This window comes from Notechis scutatus, chromosome 1 (genome assembly GCF_049901735.1).
Source record: "Notechis scutatus isolate UNSWTSFEM ecotype Mainland chromosome 1, rNotScu1.2, whole genome shotgun sequence".
NCBI classification, from domain to species: domain Eukaryota; kingdom Metazoa; phylum Chordata; class Lepidosauria; order Squamata; family Elapidae; genus Notechis; species Notechis scutatus.
Window position 1 is genome coordinate 280079967 of NC_142009.1, and position 18134 is coordinate 280098100.

The 18134-nt window shown below is 33.8% G+C and overlaps 1 protein-coding gene and 1 long non-coding RNA gene across 5 annotated transcripts in view; one reads left to right on the forward strand and one right to left on the reverse strand.

Annotated features, from left to right (window-relative positions):
- Positions 1 to 16396, forward strand: part of FMN1 (formin 1) — a 144885-nt gene extending 128489 nt beyond the window's left edge. For 3 of the 4 annotated variants that reach the window (XM_087951733.1, XM_087951734.1, XM_026664558.2), the window contains 4 exons: positions 5400 to 5451; positions 6536 to 6685; positions 12901 to 12985; positions 14167 to 16396. In XM_087951733.1, the coding sequence (XP_087807859.1) occupies positions 5400 to 5451; positions 6536 to 6685; positions 12901 to 12985; positions 14167 to 14211 (332 nt within the window). In that variant the 3' untranslated portion in view covers positions 14212 to 16396. Of the gene's footprint in view, positions 1 to 5399; positions 5452 to 6535; positions 6686 to 12900; positions 13070 to 14166 lie in introns of those variants that run through there. The other variant, XM_087951732.1, reaches the window with a different exon arrangement.
- The window catches only part of LOC148133404 (uncharacterized), a 240444-nt gene that overhangs the window by 43840 nt on the left and 178470 nt on the right, over positions 1 to 18134 (reverse strand). The window lies entirely within an intron of this gene.

Here is an 18134-nt window from a genome sequence, read left to right on the forward strand (position 1 = left end):
ATTTATAAAATATAACCTCAGTTTCATAAATCATTCTAAGCAACCTCAGCTTCATAAATCATTCTAAGTAACTCACAGGAGGCAGTAATGCTGTGGTTTTTTTATTTTTTAAAACAACTTAAATAACTACATCCATAAGTCTTTTTAAAGTTAGGTTCATTATCAATTTTTAAAACTCTATATTACCCAATATGCTTATTTGCTCGGTATTTGTGACAATTTCTTGTTTTAGAGAAGACCTGTTTCCTATTCTTATTAACATAATTCATCATACTTCTGAGCACACTAAACTCCCCACCCCTGCCTACATTTAAAAAAAAATCCTTCATTTTTATAGGGAAAAGTGTAGTCTGTCTGGTTTATTTTTTCAAAAGCTGAACAGATTGGTTTCATACATATTCTGTTTAAAGGGGATTAAAACCAATTTTCCAGTTTTTTAAATTGTTTGCCTGTGTTTAACAATCTCAGAAAGATTACTCTTTCTGTTTTCTTTGGAATACAAGCAAATGAAAAATATTCTTTCTTGTTATGTTAAATAATGCTATGTTTTAAAAGCTACCATGTTTAACCACAGTTGGAGTATAAAGGTTGATTAATAATGTGAATGCAGGAAAATCATATTTGAAAAAAAATCATTTTTGGAGTTGTTTCCAAGAAAAATACTGAGTTTTGAGGCATATAGTATCATTGGTCTCAATTTATTTTGGTATTATATTTCAAAAGAGGATATGAACTGAAACACAATTTAAAATATGTTCCATTTCTTGAGTATATAAAAAAACCAAACGTTTTGAAAAGCCTTCTGTTGATATTCAAATATATCCAAAAATGAATATATAATAACTGACTTAGTTGGCTTCATTGCTATAATTGCCTAGTAAACTGACCTTCAACACAATTTTGACAAATTTATAGGCAACATTATCCATTTTTAAACAGAACATAATTTCTTGGTTTCCTTGTATTACCTCTGATAATAAACAATTGAATTTATTCTGTGGGTGGAATGTATAAATACAATCAGTATTTTTGTGTTACTGTTAAGTGTATTTGAACTTTCATGCATCATGTAGTTGAAAAATGTCAAGATATTTTCCAAAATATCTCAAGTGTAAGGACAAGTAACACTTTACGATTTGCAAGCCCTTGTACAAAAATATGTATACATAACTTAAAAGCAGTTTACTTCCATAAGTTTGCTAAATAGACCAAACTAAAACTGGGTTGAAAACAGATTATGTGTAGTATTATACAAATAAAAATAGTATTATTAAGATTTATAAAAGACAGAATAAAATACTTTGCTTATTTCAGCTAAGGTAAGAATGGAAACTTGAGAGATCTGTGCTTTTGGTTTTTGGGCCTCTTTTATAACATTTTAACTAAAATTTTCATCTTGCCCCATAATTAAAATCATGTACAACTTATATTATTAAAGGATTATATTATATCCTTTACTTCTTCATGTGTAAATTGTAAAAATGATGGCAAGTGGGACAAAAGGTATGAAATTGCTTGGATCTGTAAATATTTTAACATAGTTAAAGAAAAAAAATCAAAATAAATTTAGGATGCTCAAAGAGAAGGATCAAGACTAGGATAGATGGATGCTATCTGCATAATCCTCAATTTAAGATGGTAATTGGGGACTGAATTTATAAAGCTAAGTATTGCAGCTATAAAATATGACATATTATATCATTTAGCAATGGCAATCCCAGCACTCCTAGCTGTTTTTAGCACTCGTAGCTGCGTCATGATAACAACATGCATTCAAAGATGTAAATGGCAATATAGTTTGATCCATTTTATCTGTCTTCCAATCTGTTTTTTAAACAAGTTTTATTCAGTTTTCTCCTCCTATATCATTTCATTTATTTCAGTACATTTAATACACATATTCCATTAATTATTCCATTCATCTTTATATATTTAAACAAAGAAGCCTGCGTTCCACTCATAAAAAAAGTCTACTCCATTACAACCCTTCCTCGCGTTTCATTTCACTTATTTCAATATATTTAATAAACATATTCCATTAGTTATTGCAATTATCTCTATACATAAAGGAAAAGAGCTGAAATTCCATTATCAAAAGTAACAGTTCTATTTTCCATCTTATCAGTCTATATGTCCCTTTTTCATAACTTTAAATTTGTTTATGTTACCCCCAACACCTTGCAGAATCCCCTTTCTGAATATTAATCAACCATTATCTCTGTGTCTAATTTTCCCCACTTTTTTTACAATTTCCATATTTCTTTGTTTCCAAGTCCTGTTTCTTATCCCTTCTTTCCCCTTCTATTTTCCCCTTTATTCTTTCACTCCTATTTTTATCCCCCCTCCCTATTTGTGGCTTCCTTCCACCCTTCGAATATCTGCCGATTCTTTTTACCTTTTTTAATTTTTGGAATATTCCCCTCTTTATTTAACTTCTTACATCTCTTATATTTATTTCCCACTCTTTTCCTCCTTCTTTCCAAAATTCTTTGTTCTTGATGAGAATTAAAAATTGCCTCTTCTGTTGTTTGTTCCACTTCCTCTTCTGTCTTTTGTCTTTGTTGTTCATGTTCTGCAATCTGCATTTTCCATAAATTTTAAAGCAAAGCCCAAGGATTCACCACACTCTTGTAATGTTTTTTTCATGTTTCTAAGTTCCATTTTTAATTCCAGAAGAGATGTCGCCATTTTAAAAATTTTCTATTTAACAATTTAATCCAAATAGTATCTATGAAGTTGGTTTCCAACAATCAGCTTTTATTTTATTCCTCTTGAATTTTAGTCCTCAGCTAATCCAATGTTAGATCCATGCCAGAATCAACAGTTAATCAAAGGGCAGAATCTTCTTATTTCTTTCTTTGTTTCAATGTTTCAGTTTTTCAAAGTTCTTGTTTTATTGTATCAATTTTCCTTACACTTTTTAAGAAACAGAGTCTTTTAGGGGGAAAAACCAAGTTAAATTTAACCATTAGATGACACTCTTTGTTATAGCAGATCTTCACTCCCTCTTTTTTTTCAGCTATTCAGAGCTTTTTAAACAAGTTTTCCAAGAATAAAAATCAATCAATCCCAATTAGTATTAAATTTTCTCTTTAAACAATCTATAGTTCAGCTTTATTAGTGCCTGTATAGAATCAAAATATACTTATCCAAATTAGTTAGATGATTTCTTTTTCCAGCTTCTATCTTTCTCAAAGCCCCACCACTGTCAAAAACAGTTCACACCTTTTTTCCTTCTTTCACTTTGCTGCTTTAAATCCTTTCTTAAAGATTCTTGAGAAAGTTAATCCTAGGGGTATCTTTCATTTAATTATATTATCCCATTCCTCCTGCTGTCTGCTTCTTTCTCTCTCCAGCACAATCTTATTCCATCTTAATCTTCCCCTTCAGAGTGGCCATTTTAGACCCCCGCTTCAGACGTCTTCAGGAGGGAGCAGTTGCCAAGCCAAGGAGAGGTTTTGCAACTCCCTTCAACCCAGCTGACGGTCTCCCCTTCCTCCGGTCTTCCCTTCCTCCGCCGCCCCTATGAGGTGGCTTCTGCCCCAAATTTGACCAATCGGGGCTCTCCGACGCCGAAGCATGGACCAAAGCTGCAGACAATCACAGTCAGCGGTCCATCTTCAGGAAAGTTCCAAACCAGCCAATCTGTCTTCAAATCTTGACTGACATGGCCTTCATAATCATATTAACTAAACTGGCCATGGAGAATGGCAACCCACTTTTTTGTCTTTCAGTTGTTCAAGGTATATATAAAATCCTTTATCTGATGGCACTGAGAAGTTTCTCCAGAGAGATGTATTCTAATGTAACGGACTGCTAGAATAACCTTGAGGATGCAACCAAAGCAGCATTCAGCTAAGAGAACTATGAGTCCAAAGCAGAAATGAAATTTGAGAAAATGTCTCAGTTTTAACTCTGCCACCTATTCTCTTACAGACAAATACAGGGAGGGGAGAAACATAAAATAGTATAAAAGTGAAGAATAAAAGCAGTTTTGGTCTTCACAATTTTGGCTTCACAAATCTGGTCTACTTCAAAGGGGTGACATCTAATCAGATTAAAAATGGGATTGCAGTGCAAAAGGAGAGATGTTGTAGAACAATCTTGTAATTCTGACCCTACATAAAACTATTTTGTATTTAAGCCAATCTCATTTATACACTATCAAACTTAATTTTATTTATTCATTTATTAAGCATATTTATATGGCTATTTCTCTACCATAGGAATGTTGAATGGCATACAAAATTAAAACAAAACCAGTCACAATCCATTTTATTTTTATTAAGAGTTCCTTAAACCTGGTTTTATCAATTTCTATATGTTAGGGACTATTTGAAACTATTGGAAATAGGGTTCTTTTGTATACATGAAAATATAAGTGTACAGAGCATCATTTTTATTATGGTTTAGATAATTATAGCTGTTGCAGTTGGATTAAAATGGATTCTATTTCTAACCTATAAACTGCCACTGGTTCACACAACTAAGTTTTATGGAATTTGTCATCAGTATAGACGTCTAGATTTAGTCCATAGTAACCTTGGAAACACAGGAAGGGTTGTCATATATAAGGTTTACATGCCTTTTATTTTGTGAAATTCAGCTATGTAGCACTATCAACTATGTAGCGCTATATAGCACTATCTCTAGCCACCTGATAGGAACTGTTTCATTATAATTCCATAAAAAAGCTCCCAGGATATATCTGTATGTTGGGAATCAGAAGGGATAAGAGACCATAGTTTTTGAATAAATGAAGTCTAGACAGAAGTGTAAGTAATATTTCTTGTCAGGATCTGAAATATCTTTGTATGATAACTTTGGTCCTGAACATCTAAATATTTTTCCTTTAGAGTATCTTGGTGCTCTCTAAGCTTGATTGTTTACAGCTTGAGCTATAAACCCGGAGGTACAGTAATTCTAGGATACAGCTTCAAATACAGACAAATATCTCTTTTGTTGAATATATCCTATCGTCCATTAACTGCACAACATATGGAGTCGATTAAGTACAAGGAGACCAAAATCATTGTGAATTGTGCATACCTTCACTGTAAATAAAATCTCTTTGTAACACAATAAAAATAAGTGTTTTGTAATTGGTCTGTACAGTATCTCCTCACAACTAGTCCTTTCATCATCATCATAAGAACAGCATATGCTTTTGTTCTAAAAATGTTTTATCCATTTACACCAGCCTCTATATTTCTGGCATATTTTTAAGGCATTAGTTAGTGCTCTTCCAACATTTACAAGAATGATATAATTTCTTAATTCACAATTCATATTTTAATACTCCAAATATTTCTTTTTCTATGAGTGGTGTGAAATTATGAAACCCTTGAAATGTAGCACATATTCAGATTTCTAAAATTATTTTTAAATGCTTTTTGCAGCTGTAGAAGAACATAAAGAAGAGAAAAGTCACCTGGACAATGCACAAAAATGGTAAGGTCTCCAGTTAAGAAAACTGGAGCATTATAAATTAAAACATACCTGTAAATAGGATTAGGATTGGGGTTCTTTCTTAAATGCATATTACTCTTTCCAGCATTTTCACACAGTTAGAACTTGTTTGGGGAGATTAAATTATAGATGAAAATATATACCGTACACAGAGAAATCCAACAGGACTGAATTAAAGCGAAAGTTGTAGCCTTCCTGTGACAGCTGTCTTTTCGTATGAAAGGAAGGTTAGTTAAAAACATGGAGAGTATTATGTCACTTACTTGAAGAAAATAGTAGTCAAAGAACAATACGAGATAAATAAGCTTACTATTTGTCCAAAAGAGCATTTAAAAATATTTTCTAGTCTTCATTTTAGGTCAAAAATCCAAAACCTTGCAAAATGTCTACTAAAGCTTTACATATGCATAGTTTCACCAGCCACGCCCTTCTTCAGAATAAGAAACTTAATTCTAAATCTCAATGCCCCCAATTTAACTTTTAAATTGTCCTTAAGCAAAAAGTTGTTCCAACTTGCTTGGAAGACACAAATGAAGAAGCAGACAGTATGTGGGAGGTGAAAATAGTCCTAGGAATATTCACCACAAAATTGTAACTCCAGTAGTACTATATTCTGGTGTTTGCTCTAGGTCAAATGATGTATTTTCAGGATATTAATACCTGAAAACCTTCAGTTAGGGAGAAGTTGCCATGACTTAATAGCCTATTATTTAGAGATTTATTAGGGGAGTGTACAATGGTACAATTCAGTGCCTTTTTGTTAAACATCTGTTTTTAAAATGTGATTCTTTCTCAAATCTTACTTACCAGTTTGCTTTCTTTGCTTTTTCTGTTCTTATTGCTTATATAGATATCTGTCAACTGAATTCACTTAGGTGATGCAATAAAAACTCTAATATATATTATATTGCATCTGGTCTTTTTTTATGGTACAGTTTCTACTTGTACCTGTTTTTTTTTATTTAGCCTGGAATTTCTAGTCAGAAATCTATGCCAGCAAAATTTCCATTCAATTTCCCCATTGAGTTTATGTGTTGTCCATCTTTTCCCCCTCTACATCCTCCAGTTTTGAAGAAATGGTGAAGTACTATGGAATAAAGCCAAAATCTGGTGAAAAGGAGACCACACTCAATTATGTTTTCATGGTTTGGTATGAATTCTGCAGTGAGTTTAAGGCTATTTGGAAACGGGAGAACAAAAACATTTCCGAAGAACGGTAAGGTTCTAATAAAGCCATTAATACAATTTTAGAAGTCTGGGAGCTGTTCTTTTTCAAACTCAACAAATTATACTCCTGTATTTCTCAGGCGTCATTGTTTTCTTTGAGATCAAATGGACCTCAAGGAAAGATTATTCCCTCAGGGTGCCTAGAAAAGTTGACCAAAAGGATGCTGTCCCCACAAAAAGATAAACACATATAATCTGATAAATTACACTTTCTTAACCCCTTCCAATTGCCAGCTAGTGAAATGAAAGAGAAGCTGCGCTAATTTGGAACAGATTGCTTCTCTTTGCATTTTCACATTGGACAACTTTAAGTGAAGCAATATTGGTGTTGCAGACAGCACTGACAAACAAAAGTGAAGTTAATATGTCCACACTTGCATCAAAGGAAAGCCTGTGGGATTCAGATCCCATTTAGCACAGTGTCAAAATCCTGTACTGAATTTACAGTGTTATTTCTTGGTATCCTGTTGTCCCATCATTTCCTGATTTTATTAGTTTTTAGTTAAAACCCTTTTTGTGTTAAGGTTTGAATTGTTTGAAGGTTTAAAGGGGGAAAAAAGAAAGATTGGGATGGTTACTTAATAATTTCATTACTGTACTATATTCTTTCATGTTGTAACAAATTTATGTTAAAAACATAGCACATTTTAAATTAGATATTATAATATTGTATTTTCTAGTCCAGTGGTCTTGCTACATTTCATTTTACTTCTCCCTCCTATTAAATTCACTTATATGACTCTCACTTCTTATACAGCCAAATTAATCCCATGCTCATTCATCAGAAAACAGGGTGGGAGTGATTTGAAAGTTTACAAAAGTAGAACATTTCCTCTTGCTGAATCCAGCCTAATGATGACTGGATGTGCTTAGTAATCATGGACTGGTTCTAGGGAAGGGAAATGGAATAAACATTCTAGAATAGGGCTGTCAAACTCTCAGATGCGTCACACGCTGGTCAGTCCATACCCGGTTTAGCGAAGGGGAAAAATGTCCTGATACGTCGTGATGATGTGAGTTTGACACCCCTGTTCTAGAAGAAGACATGGCTGGACCACTTCTGGACCTCTCCACATTATATTATTTTAGAGTAGGTCCCATTTGCAATTTTCTGGTATGTATAGTCTTCCTTCCTTCCTTTTTTTAAAAATTATGTTCTATGGAACCCCATGGATTTTGCAAGAATTTATTATGGTTCTGTGCGAGACTAACAAATACATAAAAAAAGTTCATTTAACTCAGCCAATTTTCTATCATTTGGGCTTTGACTCTTGATCAGGGATAGTGGGATTTTTTTAAAAAAAGTGGTGTTCCCTGAAAAAACTAAAAACATCTGTTGTACATTGTCAATCATACTCATGCTTCCTGATAAATTATATTGTTTGTAATCAACTTTTGAAGCATATAGGTAATAAAATATTTGAGCAGAAACTATAAAATGATAATGTTGAGTTCAGTGCTAACATTATTTAAAATTTATTTAGATGCATTTGTGGCCAAACCCAACATATTCTATTGTTAAATAGGACACCAGCTTCTATTTTAAAACAGGAATTGGAAAGGCAAAATATTATGAGACTATGTGCCACAAAAATACAAAGTAGGGAATATAGTAGCTTACTTGGAATGAACACAAATTTGCAGGCAAGCATCCCCTTCCTCATGTAACATTTGGTGAAAAGCTGGATGGAGGCTAATAATTACTCTCAACGTTTAAAGCATGTGTGTATGTGTGTGGCGTGTCCCTTATATTAAACAAGCAAAGACTACATTACTATTCTTGAGCCTAAATGAACAATTTGTCAAATAAATAGTTGGCATTCAACATAATAACAATGTTAATTGTCCAAAACTAGAAGCATAAATTTGCTTAAGCAGCTATTTTAAATTAGATGCAGATGTGAATAATTCAGTAAATTGCTATACTTTTTATACAAGGAGATGTGCAAACATTGTAGGTCATTGGTGTCTTTCATCACAAGCCTGCAATCTTAAGCAGCAGTTGGCTTTTCTACTCAGAAAGAAAATGTCAGGGAAGGGAAAGTCCTCCTAGACTTGAAATTAGCCATAATATAAGCTGCTTGCAATTTCCCTTGAAATGTTTCCCTTGAAACAAAGATTTCATCACTGCCACCAGCAGCCACATAAAGAATAAGGGCAACTCAGGAAAAACACAAGCAAATCTTTATCAGGCCTTCTTTTCAAGATCAGTATCCTTTTTAGAAAGGGTTCTAATATAAACAGTGTGGTTCAGGTGGATTAATTGGGAATTAATTAAGACACTCCATCTGTGTTGTTCTACTCTTGAAACACTCCAGTGTTTCGCAACCGCAGCAAATTTAAGTTGGGTGGGCTTCAACTCCCAGAATCATGACTTCTGGGAATTGAAGTCCACATATCTTAAAATGCCTGTGGTTGAGAAACAGTGAGATGAAAAATTTAAAAATCAAAGCCAGGAGCACATTTTGTATCTTTCTATCTTTCAAAAAAAAATTTCCCAGTCTGCACTTTTTTTTTAGCTTCACGTGATTTCACAGTTTGACCACTGCAGCAAATGTCCAGAGTTTTGATGTACATTTATATAAATATGGAGCTTTAGATAATTTCTGATATTTAGAATATCAATACTTAATGACATTAGCATGCAATTAACGTTTGAGGAAGTGCTCGGAAGAATACACACACACACATACAGAAGAAGAAACAATTAATTTGGTGTCATTGTTTTCTATTCTTTACACATAGAATTTTTCTTTTAAGATAGGAAAGTATTCAAGTTTCAGTCAGCCAAAGTGGAGAAAAGATTATTCCACCCTCTCTTCTATGCTGTAGAGCAGGGGTCTCCAAACTTGGCAACTTTAAGACTTGTGGACTTCAACTCCCAGAAGCTATGCTGGCTGGAGAATTCTGGGAGTTGAAGTCCACAAGTCTTAAAGTTGCCAAGTTTGGAGACCTCTGCTGTAGAGAAAAATAATCCCAACATACTAATGAGGGGCAGGCTTATCAGAAAAGAGGCAGTAGCATTAAGTTTAAAAAAAAAAACTTTATTTTTCACTAAACCTTCTGTCATGAGCAAAATTGTTCCAGAGCAAGACATTGCTTAGAAATAAATCATATCCCATTCATATTACCCTATGAATGTCAAATAAAATTCTAAAATATCATATTCCATCAGGTAAATTTTTTCTTCTTGAAGTGTAAATGTTCATTCCTTTATATATTACCTGTAGTAATCTAGTCCAGTGTTTCTCACACTTGGAAACTTTAAAATGGATGGATTTCAACTGGATGGTGGCTGGCTGGGGAATTCTGGGAACTGAAACCTACACCATCTTAAGTTGTCAGGTTGAAAAACACTAGTCTAGGTTAATCTAGGTTTGGAACTGGTGATATAAAATATGCCATTAATTGCAAAATTATTTGAAACTACAAACTGGCTTATTTCTGTTATACTTACTTTATTCCCTCTAAATTTATTCCCATAATGACAAATCATAGTTTGATGTTATGCATAAATTCAGCCTAAGACAATATTTATGTATACTTACTTTCAAAAGTAATTGCATAACATACTGGAAATAATTTGAAGCAAACTTTAAGTTTGCAGTGATAAATGTCAAATAAAAATTAACAATTTCTGTACCTATTGAACAGCATACCTTGAAAAAGCTAATAACATTTTTAAAAAACTTTTAACAAAGGATATTATAGTTATTGATATTTTCTTTCTTTCAGTCATATCTCATTCTCAGAGATGGTTGGGAAAATCCTGTAGTTTTCTTGATCAGATTTTTCAGATGTAGTTTGCCATTGCCTCTTTTCTAGGGCAGGGAGAAGATGACTGGCCCAAAGTCAGTCACCCAGCTTCATACCCAAGATAAGATTGCAACACTCAGTCTCCTGTTTTCTAGCCTGATGCCTTAACCCAAAACTAGCTACCAATTATTGTTGGAACCTGTTGAGTGCCAAATCAGCCATCGATAGACACTTAGACATTAACTATATCTAGACTATGCAAAAGAGACTATCACTCATCCCAAAAGGAAACAAAAATACCCAAGCACCTCTCCACCAGCAATCAGCACCTAGATCAACATAGATTAATTCCAAGGTTAACATCAGACCAACAATCAAGTAAACAATACCCCAATCAAGAAACTGCCAAAGAAGCTAATAGCAAACAGCCCAATTAAAGAATCTCTAAGACCACCCCCACCAACACTGACAGGCAAGCCACTAGAGCAGGGCTGTCAAACTTGCAGCCTACACCCGGTTTAGCAAAGGGGGGGAAGTCACAATATGTCACGTGACAACACAAGTTTGACACCCCTGCACTAGAATATAAATGGACAGCAAACAATACTCCTTACTAGCATTGATGATGATGTTACCTAGTTTGGATAATGAAATGTCTGCAAGAAAACAAGCATGGTCAGAGAGCAACAAGGACCCCTCATGTCAACCCTGAGCTACAAATATTCTCCTTTATTAGTATTGTTGGAACCTTTTTTATAAATACCTCAAATTCTGTTAATCACAAGGAATTTAATGTTTTGAGAACGTATTATGGTAGCAGCTGGTTATATAAGATCCATTCTTCTGGATTTGATACCAAATCAGTCTTTTAGTATCAAATCACTTCATGCCTTCCTATCCTTCCCTCCCTTGATCCTTTGAATGAAAAGGGGGTCATGAGGTTAAGTAAGCAACATTTTTCCATCCTCAGCTCTGAGACAACACTTATGTATTCTTGAAAAGGTGAAAACTTTATACTAGCAAATAAGAAAAAATGTATGTTAAATACTAGTTAATATTGTTAACACGTGAACAATTTTATTTCATGTTTGTAATTACAAAATATGCACTTTTGTAATGATCTTGAATTGGGTAATAAGTGTGAGTGACTATGTATGTATTTAATATTTGACCTACAATAAAAACATTTAAATTTAAAAATATGCTTCTTCCCAAAATCAACTAGTTAGGAATATTAACAATTTGGGCTGAAAGTTTTAGTGCTTAATTTTATAGAAAATGTTATAGAAAAGTGTTTGCTTGTTTGTTTACCACAAAAAATTCTAGTCTTACTGATTTCCATTATTTTCTAGGATATATGAACCATTACGAAGACAATTCTGTTCTTTTTTGAATTAGTGTCAAACTGGCATTGCAGTTTTTGTGTCCATATTTCACAGTAACTGAAATTTTTGAAGTAATCTTCTTGGCCACTGACTGACAGCGTCTTGTAATAAAAACAGAACTTTGATGGGGCTACTTTAAATGTCCCTTAGAAATGGACAACTGATATAATTTAGCTAGTCAAGATTATTGCAGCTTCTGTGCCACTAACCAGCAATAACACAGTAATCCAACTAACTGTATTGTATATTATAGTCCTACTGACTCAACCAAAATAGTTATTAAAGAAGCTTAGGTTTTGTTGCTAAATTCCATGGATGAAATTTTGTTTATACCCAACTCTTTTCAACAAGACATTCCAGTGTTAGATAAAAATAACAGTTTGATATTTCAGTGAGCCAAGTAGTAGGAATGCATAGCAATTTTTTGTTTGTTTGTAATGTGGATCACTTGGTACTGAAATACCATCAAAATGGTAATTAGAGATCAAGAACAATCCATGAATTAAGAGGAAGAGAACCAATGTCTAACATTTAATATATGTCTTCAGTACAAACTGAAGTATCAAAAATGTAATGTCTGGCAAGTCACAGAATTTGTATCTTGATGTCATTATTGATTGGAGTTGGTACTGCATCGTAATGATGAAGGTCATACTGGCCTGATAGGTGCTTTCTTGCAAGGAAAAGATTATGGTTCAGTAATAGAACATGTGCTTTGCAATCAAACAAATTCATTTTATAGTATCTTCAGGTTGCGTTGAAGAAGCTCTAGGAAACTGTTCCCAAACAGGACTAATATGATTATGGGGTTGGATCAATTATTATCTCAGTAAAAGGCATTTTGTTGAGAAAACTCTCACCGATGGTGAACGTAGGTTAGGTCAGGTGCTATACCATCTCTAAAAATTGTAGATAATAATTATTCCAAATTTGTCACATAAGAGAATTGATGTAGATTTTGTGTTTGCTTTATAAAGTATAGCTGTTTAGGAAAACAACTTTTATATGGTAAGCATATATCATTTTTAAAGCTCTAATAATACTTATTTATATTTTGTTTTAGACTCCGAATGGCTCAGCAATCAGTGAGCAAGTTAACTTCAGAAAAGAAAGTGGAAACTAGAAAAATCAATCCAACTGCCAGTCTGGTAGGTTACATTCTTATTGTGATTCTGGTTTCTGGTTCTCTTTTAAATATAGCTGGAAGTTTTAGTTAATTCTTATGTAGCTAATCTATTAAAAAGCAAGTATGTATTTTCAATTTTAGAATAGGCATCCTAAAGACTTTTTCCTTAGAACCAGCTTACAAAATCATTGTAGATCTTAACTCAACATGTTTCTGTTTTTAAAAATAATCTGAATGTTAATTGAGCATTGACATTCTTTCCTGCTGCATTAAATAATCTCAGGCATTGTTTTTGCCTTTAAAGATTCTTTCCATTTCTGAAATATGGATATGACACTGTAGATTGACTACTGTCTTTTTTATGTAGACAGATGGATTTTTTTTTGCTGCGTGTTAGTTGCTAAATACAGTTACGAGCAAGCTAGAGGGAATTAAGTCCAATTTAGTAACAAAGATATGACTATTTATTTGAGGGACAATCTGATGTTGAGCATGTATATGAAATCAAAAGAGAGTTTGCTATTAATTCATTTAATAAAAATTTATTCAAAATAGTATATGATAATGTACTGCTATCAAGTTTGTATTGGGTCTGGTTTATAGTTACATTATCATGCAGTTTTCCACATGGACTGTGTAAAATACTCATTTTTGAAGAAAGGGAATGGAAAATCCCTACAAGTAGCTGGCTTCAAATCATGCCCTTACGTTTTGTTTTGTTTTTTACTTCTACAACTTTTCAATGTGTTTTTTTCACATTTGTAATTTTTACAGACATACACTATTGACTAAATGTAGAGGCTTTTTGACATATACTTGCTCTAAATATATCCTTCCTGTCTTAGTGTGGCACTTCAGGAATTAATTTTCTGGAAAAAATGGAGGGAGGAGGAAGCTTATGTCTACTCTGGTTTCAAATTGCTCCATTCTTTTGGCCTAAACCAGTGGTGGGATTCAAATATTTTTACTAATGGTTCTGTGGGCATGGCTTGGTGGGCGTGGCAGGGGAAGGATACTGTAAAATCTCCAGTCAGAGGTGGTATTTGCCAGTTCTCTGAACTACTCAAAATTTCCCCTACCAGTTCTCCAGAACTGGTCAGAACCTGCTGAATACCACCTCTGGCCTAAACCATATACTCTCTGAAGCTTTAAAACAGATGAAAGCAAAGAATGATGATAAACTCCTTTTCTCTTAAACAACAGAAAGAAAGACTCCGTCAGAAAGAAGCCGGGGTAACTCCCAACTGAAAGAAGACCTCCCAAAACAAAAAACGACAACAGTGTGACCTTGATGATGCTACGCGTTGCCCCTTCCCTTCGGGAGCACCTTATTTTAGATAAAGTTCTGTGTTGCTTTTTTCTTCTGACAATCCACCAAAGACTTTTCAATCCCTTGGTTTATACAAGCAAGGGAATGCTAAGTAGTTTGTTTACATGGGAATTAGGAAGGGTTCCCCAGTAACTGTTTCTTATGTGGTTGAAACTGAATGGTTTTCTTAAAAGCAAAGAATGTCTCTATGCAAAGTGCACTAGTATGGAACAGCAAATCTGGATTTTAGGCAGGGAAATAAATAGCTTTATATCATCTGCAACAGATGTATGGGATGGCTAATATAAGTCTATTGAAGATTTGCTGAATTGGTGTCTGCTTAAAATTATTTTTATGGCATTCAAAGGATTAAGTTTATCTTCTATATTTTATTATAATTATTTTTATAAGAAGCTCAATCTATGCACAGGAATAGAAATACATTTTTGCATATCTGGAGAGAATTGATATCAAAATGTATGCTGCACTACATTGACTAATGTTTTGAGTTTTGTTCTTATTTTTATAGTAAAATGAAGCAGTTGCATATCTAGCTGAGGTTCAGATAGCATACATTATTTATAATCATTTAATTTAATGCTATGTAAAAACTGTTTCCATTATTTGTAATTAATTTAAAACAAAGCCTATATTCTTTAAAGTTAACATTTTGATATAACCAATTTTTAGATATTTCTACATAAATCTGTGAGTACGCATGTGTCTGGAATAGACTGTGCATACTTATATTCAAACACATTTTTACTTACATTGTGTGTGTGTGTGAGAGTGAGTGTGTCTGCCTAGTTTAAGAAAAAAGACAGCATTGATCTCCCATGTTTCATGGTGTAACAACTTGTATGAAGGGCAGCTTAGAATTAAAATTTAAATGAATAAATAATAAAATTAAAATGCAATTCATGTCCTATATCAGAAGCTAAAGGATTGCAAAGCAAACCACACGACAGAGAAATAGATTGCAAAAGACTGCTGGGTGCTGCAACCTCATTAAAGTAAAGTTTTGCTGTGCAGCAATGCCAGCATTACTTTCACACCAGCGTGTGTTGTTATCCATTGCGAACATTTGGGCTTAAACCCCATATTGGACAAAAAAATGATGTTTATTAATTTATTACTCTGTCTTATTTACAGACTATCACTAAACAAGGTAGCCACTAAACAAGGAGGGGTTGTAATAATAATTAGGTTAAAAATAGCATAATGATAAAAAGTAATGACACATAGGCCAAAGTTGTTGACTCAACAGCTGAAGAAAATATGGAAACAGAAGTTGGTAATTTTTATTTTATGTATTTATTTATTAAATTTATGTACCACACATCTCACTGATAAGGCGGCTCTGAGTGGCTATAATCAGGGTTCTATGATCTAAAAATAGCATGAAAAATATTTCCCTTTCTTGTCTCGAAGAAAGATGTGCCACTGAATCTGAGTGGCGTGGTTTTCCAGCTCTTTTACTGCAGGAAGCTAAAGAAAGGTTGTTGGTATGCAGGGTGGGCTGCTACCGGTTCTCCTGAACTGGGGAGAACCAGTAGTTAATTTTATCATTTTTAATGCCAGTTCAGCGAAACGGCAAATCCCATCCCTGGCTGGCCCCTCCCACTCCTCCACACAGCCCGTTTTGGATGCCAGGTAAGCGTCCACGTGGAGGCTTGCGGAGGGTGAGAAACAGCCCCTCCTGGAGGCTCGAGGAAAGCCTCCGGATCCCAGGAAGGGCGAAACTGGCCCTCCCACTGTGGTGCATGAAGCTGACTAGACCACACCTACCATGGCCACGCCCACCCAGAAACCAGGCAGAGAACTGGTTGCTAAAATTTTTGAAGCCCACCCCTGTTGGTATGTCATCCTCATAGCCTCTGCCTGTTCTCTTTTTTCAGGGATGCTTTGCATGTTCAGAAGCACAAAGAAGCATTTTTTTGTTCCTCAAAAATGTCCCATCTTTTAAAGATAAAAGAAAAGTGCATTTAGTCTTCAGTTATGATAAAGCCACAGAGGGTATGATGAATGACAAAAAAAAAATGTAAAAGAAAAAGACTGCATGATAAATAAAGACTTGGGAAGTGAATGCATGGTTATTCAATATGTCTTGTTAAAAATAATTAATTAAGTGTAAAGGAAAAAAATGGAAATATGCAATATGTAACTTCATTTTTTTATCTTTGCACAATTAAGGAAAAGCGCTCTAAAGTGTATATATTATGATTGCTGTTGAAACATGACATTTGTAGAATATATAGTTAAACAGTTCCCAAAAAGAACTATTGTTGATGTTAGTAGTGAACAGCAAAATATTATTTTTCTCTTAGATAGAAACATGATGTATTTTTCCCTTCATGAACGGAAACCAATACAATAAATTGAGAAAATTAAAATGGGTTGTGTAAAATGTAATAAAGATTTTTAGTTTTGTGAAATTTCACTAAAGTATCAAGTAGTTATGCACATAATATAATAAATTCCCCACTTCATAAATTATTTGCCATATACAATGTCAAATCTTTTGCTTCTAAGATTTGACAACTATCCATAAGTAAATCAAATACTTCTGAGTCCATTGGTTTCAAATTTTAGACTCATAATCCTATTCAAATTCTAAAATTAGAAGTGTGTAACAGTTGCTTTGTTACAGGACCTCTACACACTCAAGCAAGAAAAAGCAAAAACATGGTAATTTATGCTGAGACAGAGAGAGAATGACACTTAGTGGTTAATTAAATTTTACCTAGTATAATTCAGTGTTGTTACTCTTTATGGCAGCTCGCCATTTTCAATTAAAAAATTATGACAAAAAGTGTCAATATGAACTATCTTTATATTTTGCAATTAATAGATGAAATCCCACTTAATGTTATTTTGTAACATTTTAAATGAATCAATTTATTTTGCAAACTGGAAGATGTGTTATCATAATCTGCATTACATCAATGTCAATACAGAAGAACAAAAGAAAGATGATGTTATATGTATAATTTTCATATTTCACCAAAGTTGTTGGAATAGGAAAAATAGAAGTAGAAATGTATTTTGTAGAAAAGGAATGTCCAGAAACTCTACACGTTTTACCCAATCAAGAAAATATTCAGATCATATCACCAATTGAATCCAATATCTACACATCCTACTTGGGTCTTTATTTTTCTACTAATGTATAGATTAATTTTTTTCTCCTGGTTGGCTTGGATTGCTATGATGTACTTTAGAGAATCTCAGTTTATAGTTGGATGAATGATATTGTAGAACTGTGTGTTTATATAGGTGAAACTCAGAAAATTAGAATATCGTGCAAAAGTTCATTTATTTCAGTAATGCAACTTAAAAGGTGAAACTAATATATGAGATAGACTCATTACATGCAAAGCAAGATAGTTCAAGCCGTGATTTGTCATAATTGTGATGATTATGGCTTACAGCTCATGAAAACCCCAAATCCACAATCTCAGAAAATTAGAATATTACATGCAATCAATAAAACAAGGGTTGTACATAGAACAATATCAGACCTCTGAAAAGTATAAGCATGCATATGCACTCAGTACTTGGTTTGGGCCCCTTTTGCAGCAATTACTGCCTCAATGTGGTGTGGCATGGAAGCTATCAGCCTGTGGCACTGCTGAGGTGTTATGGAAGACAGGATGCTTCAATAGCGGCCTTCAGCTCTTCTGCATTGTTCGGTCTCATGTCTCTCATCTTTCTCTTGGCGATGCCCCATAGATTCTTTATGGGGTTCAGGTCAGGTGAGTTTGCTGGCCAATCAGGCACAGTAATCCCACGGTCATTGAACCAGATTTTGGTGCTTTTGGCAGTGTGGGCAGGTGCCAAGTCCTGCTGGAAAATGAAGTCA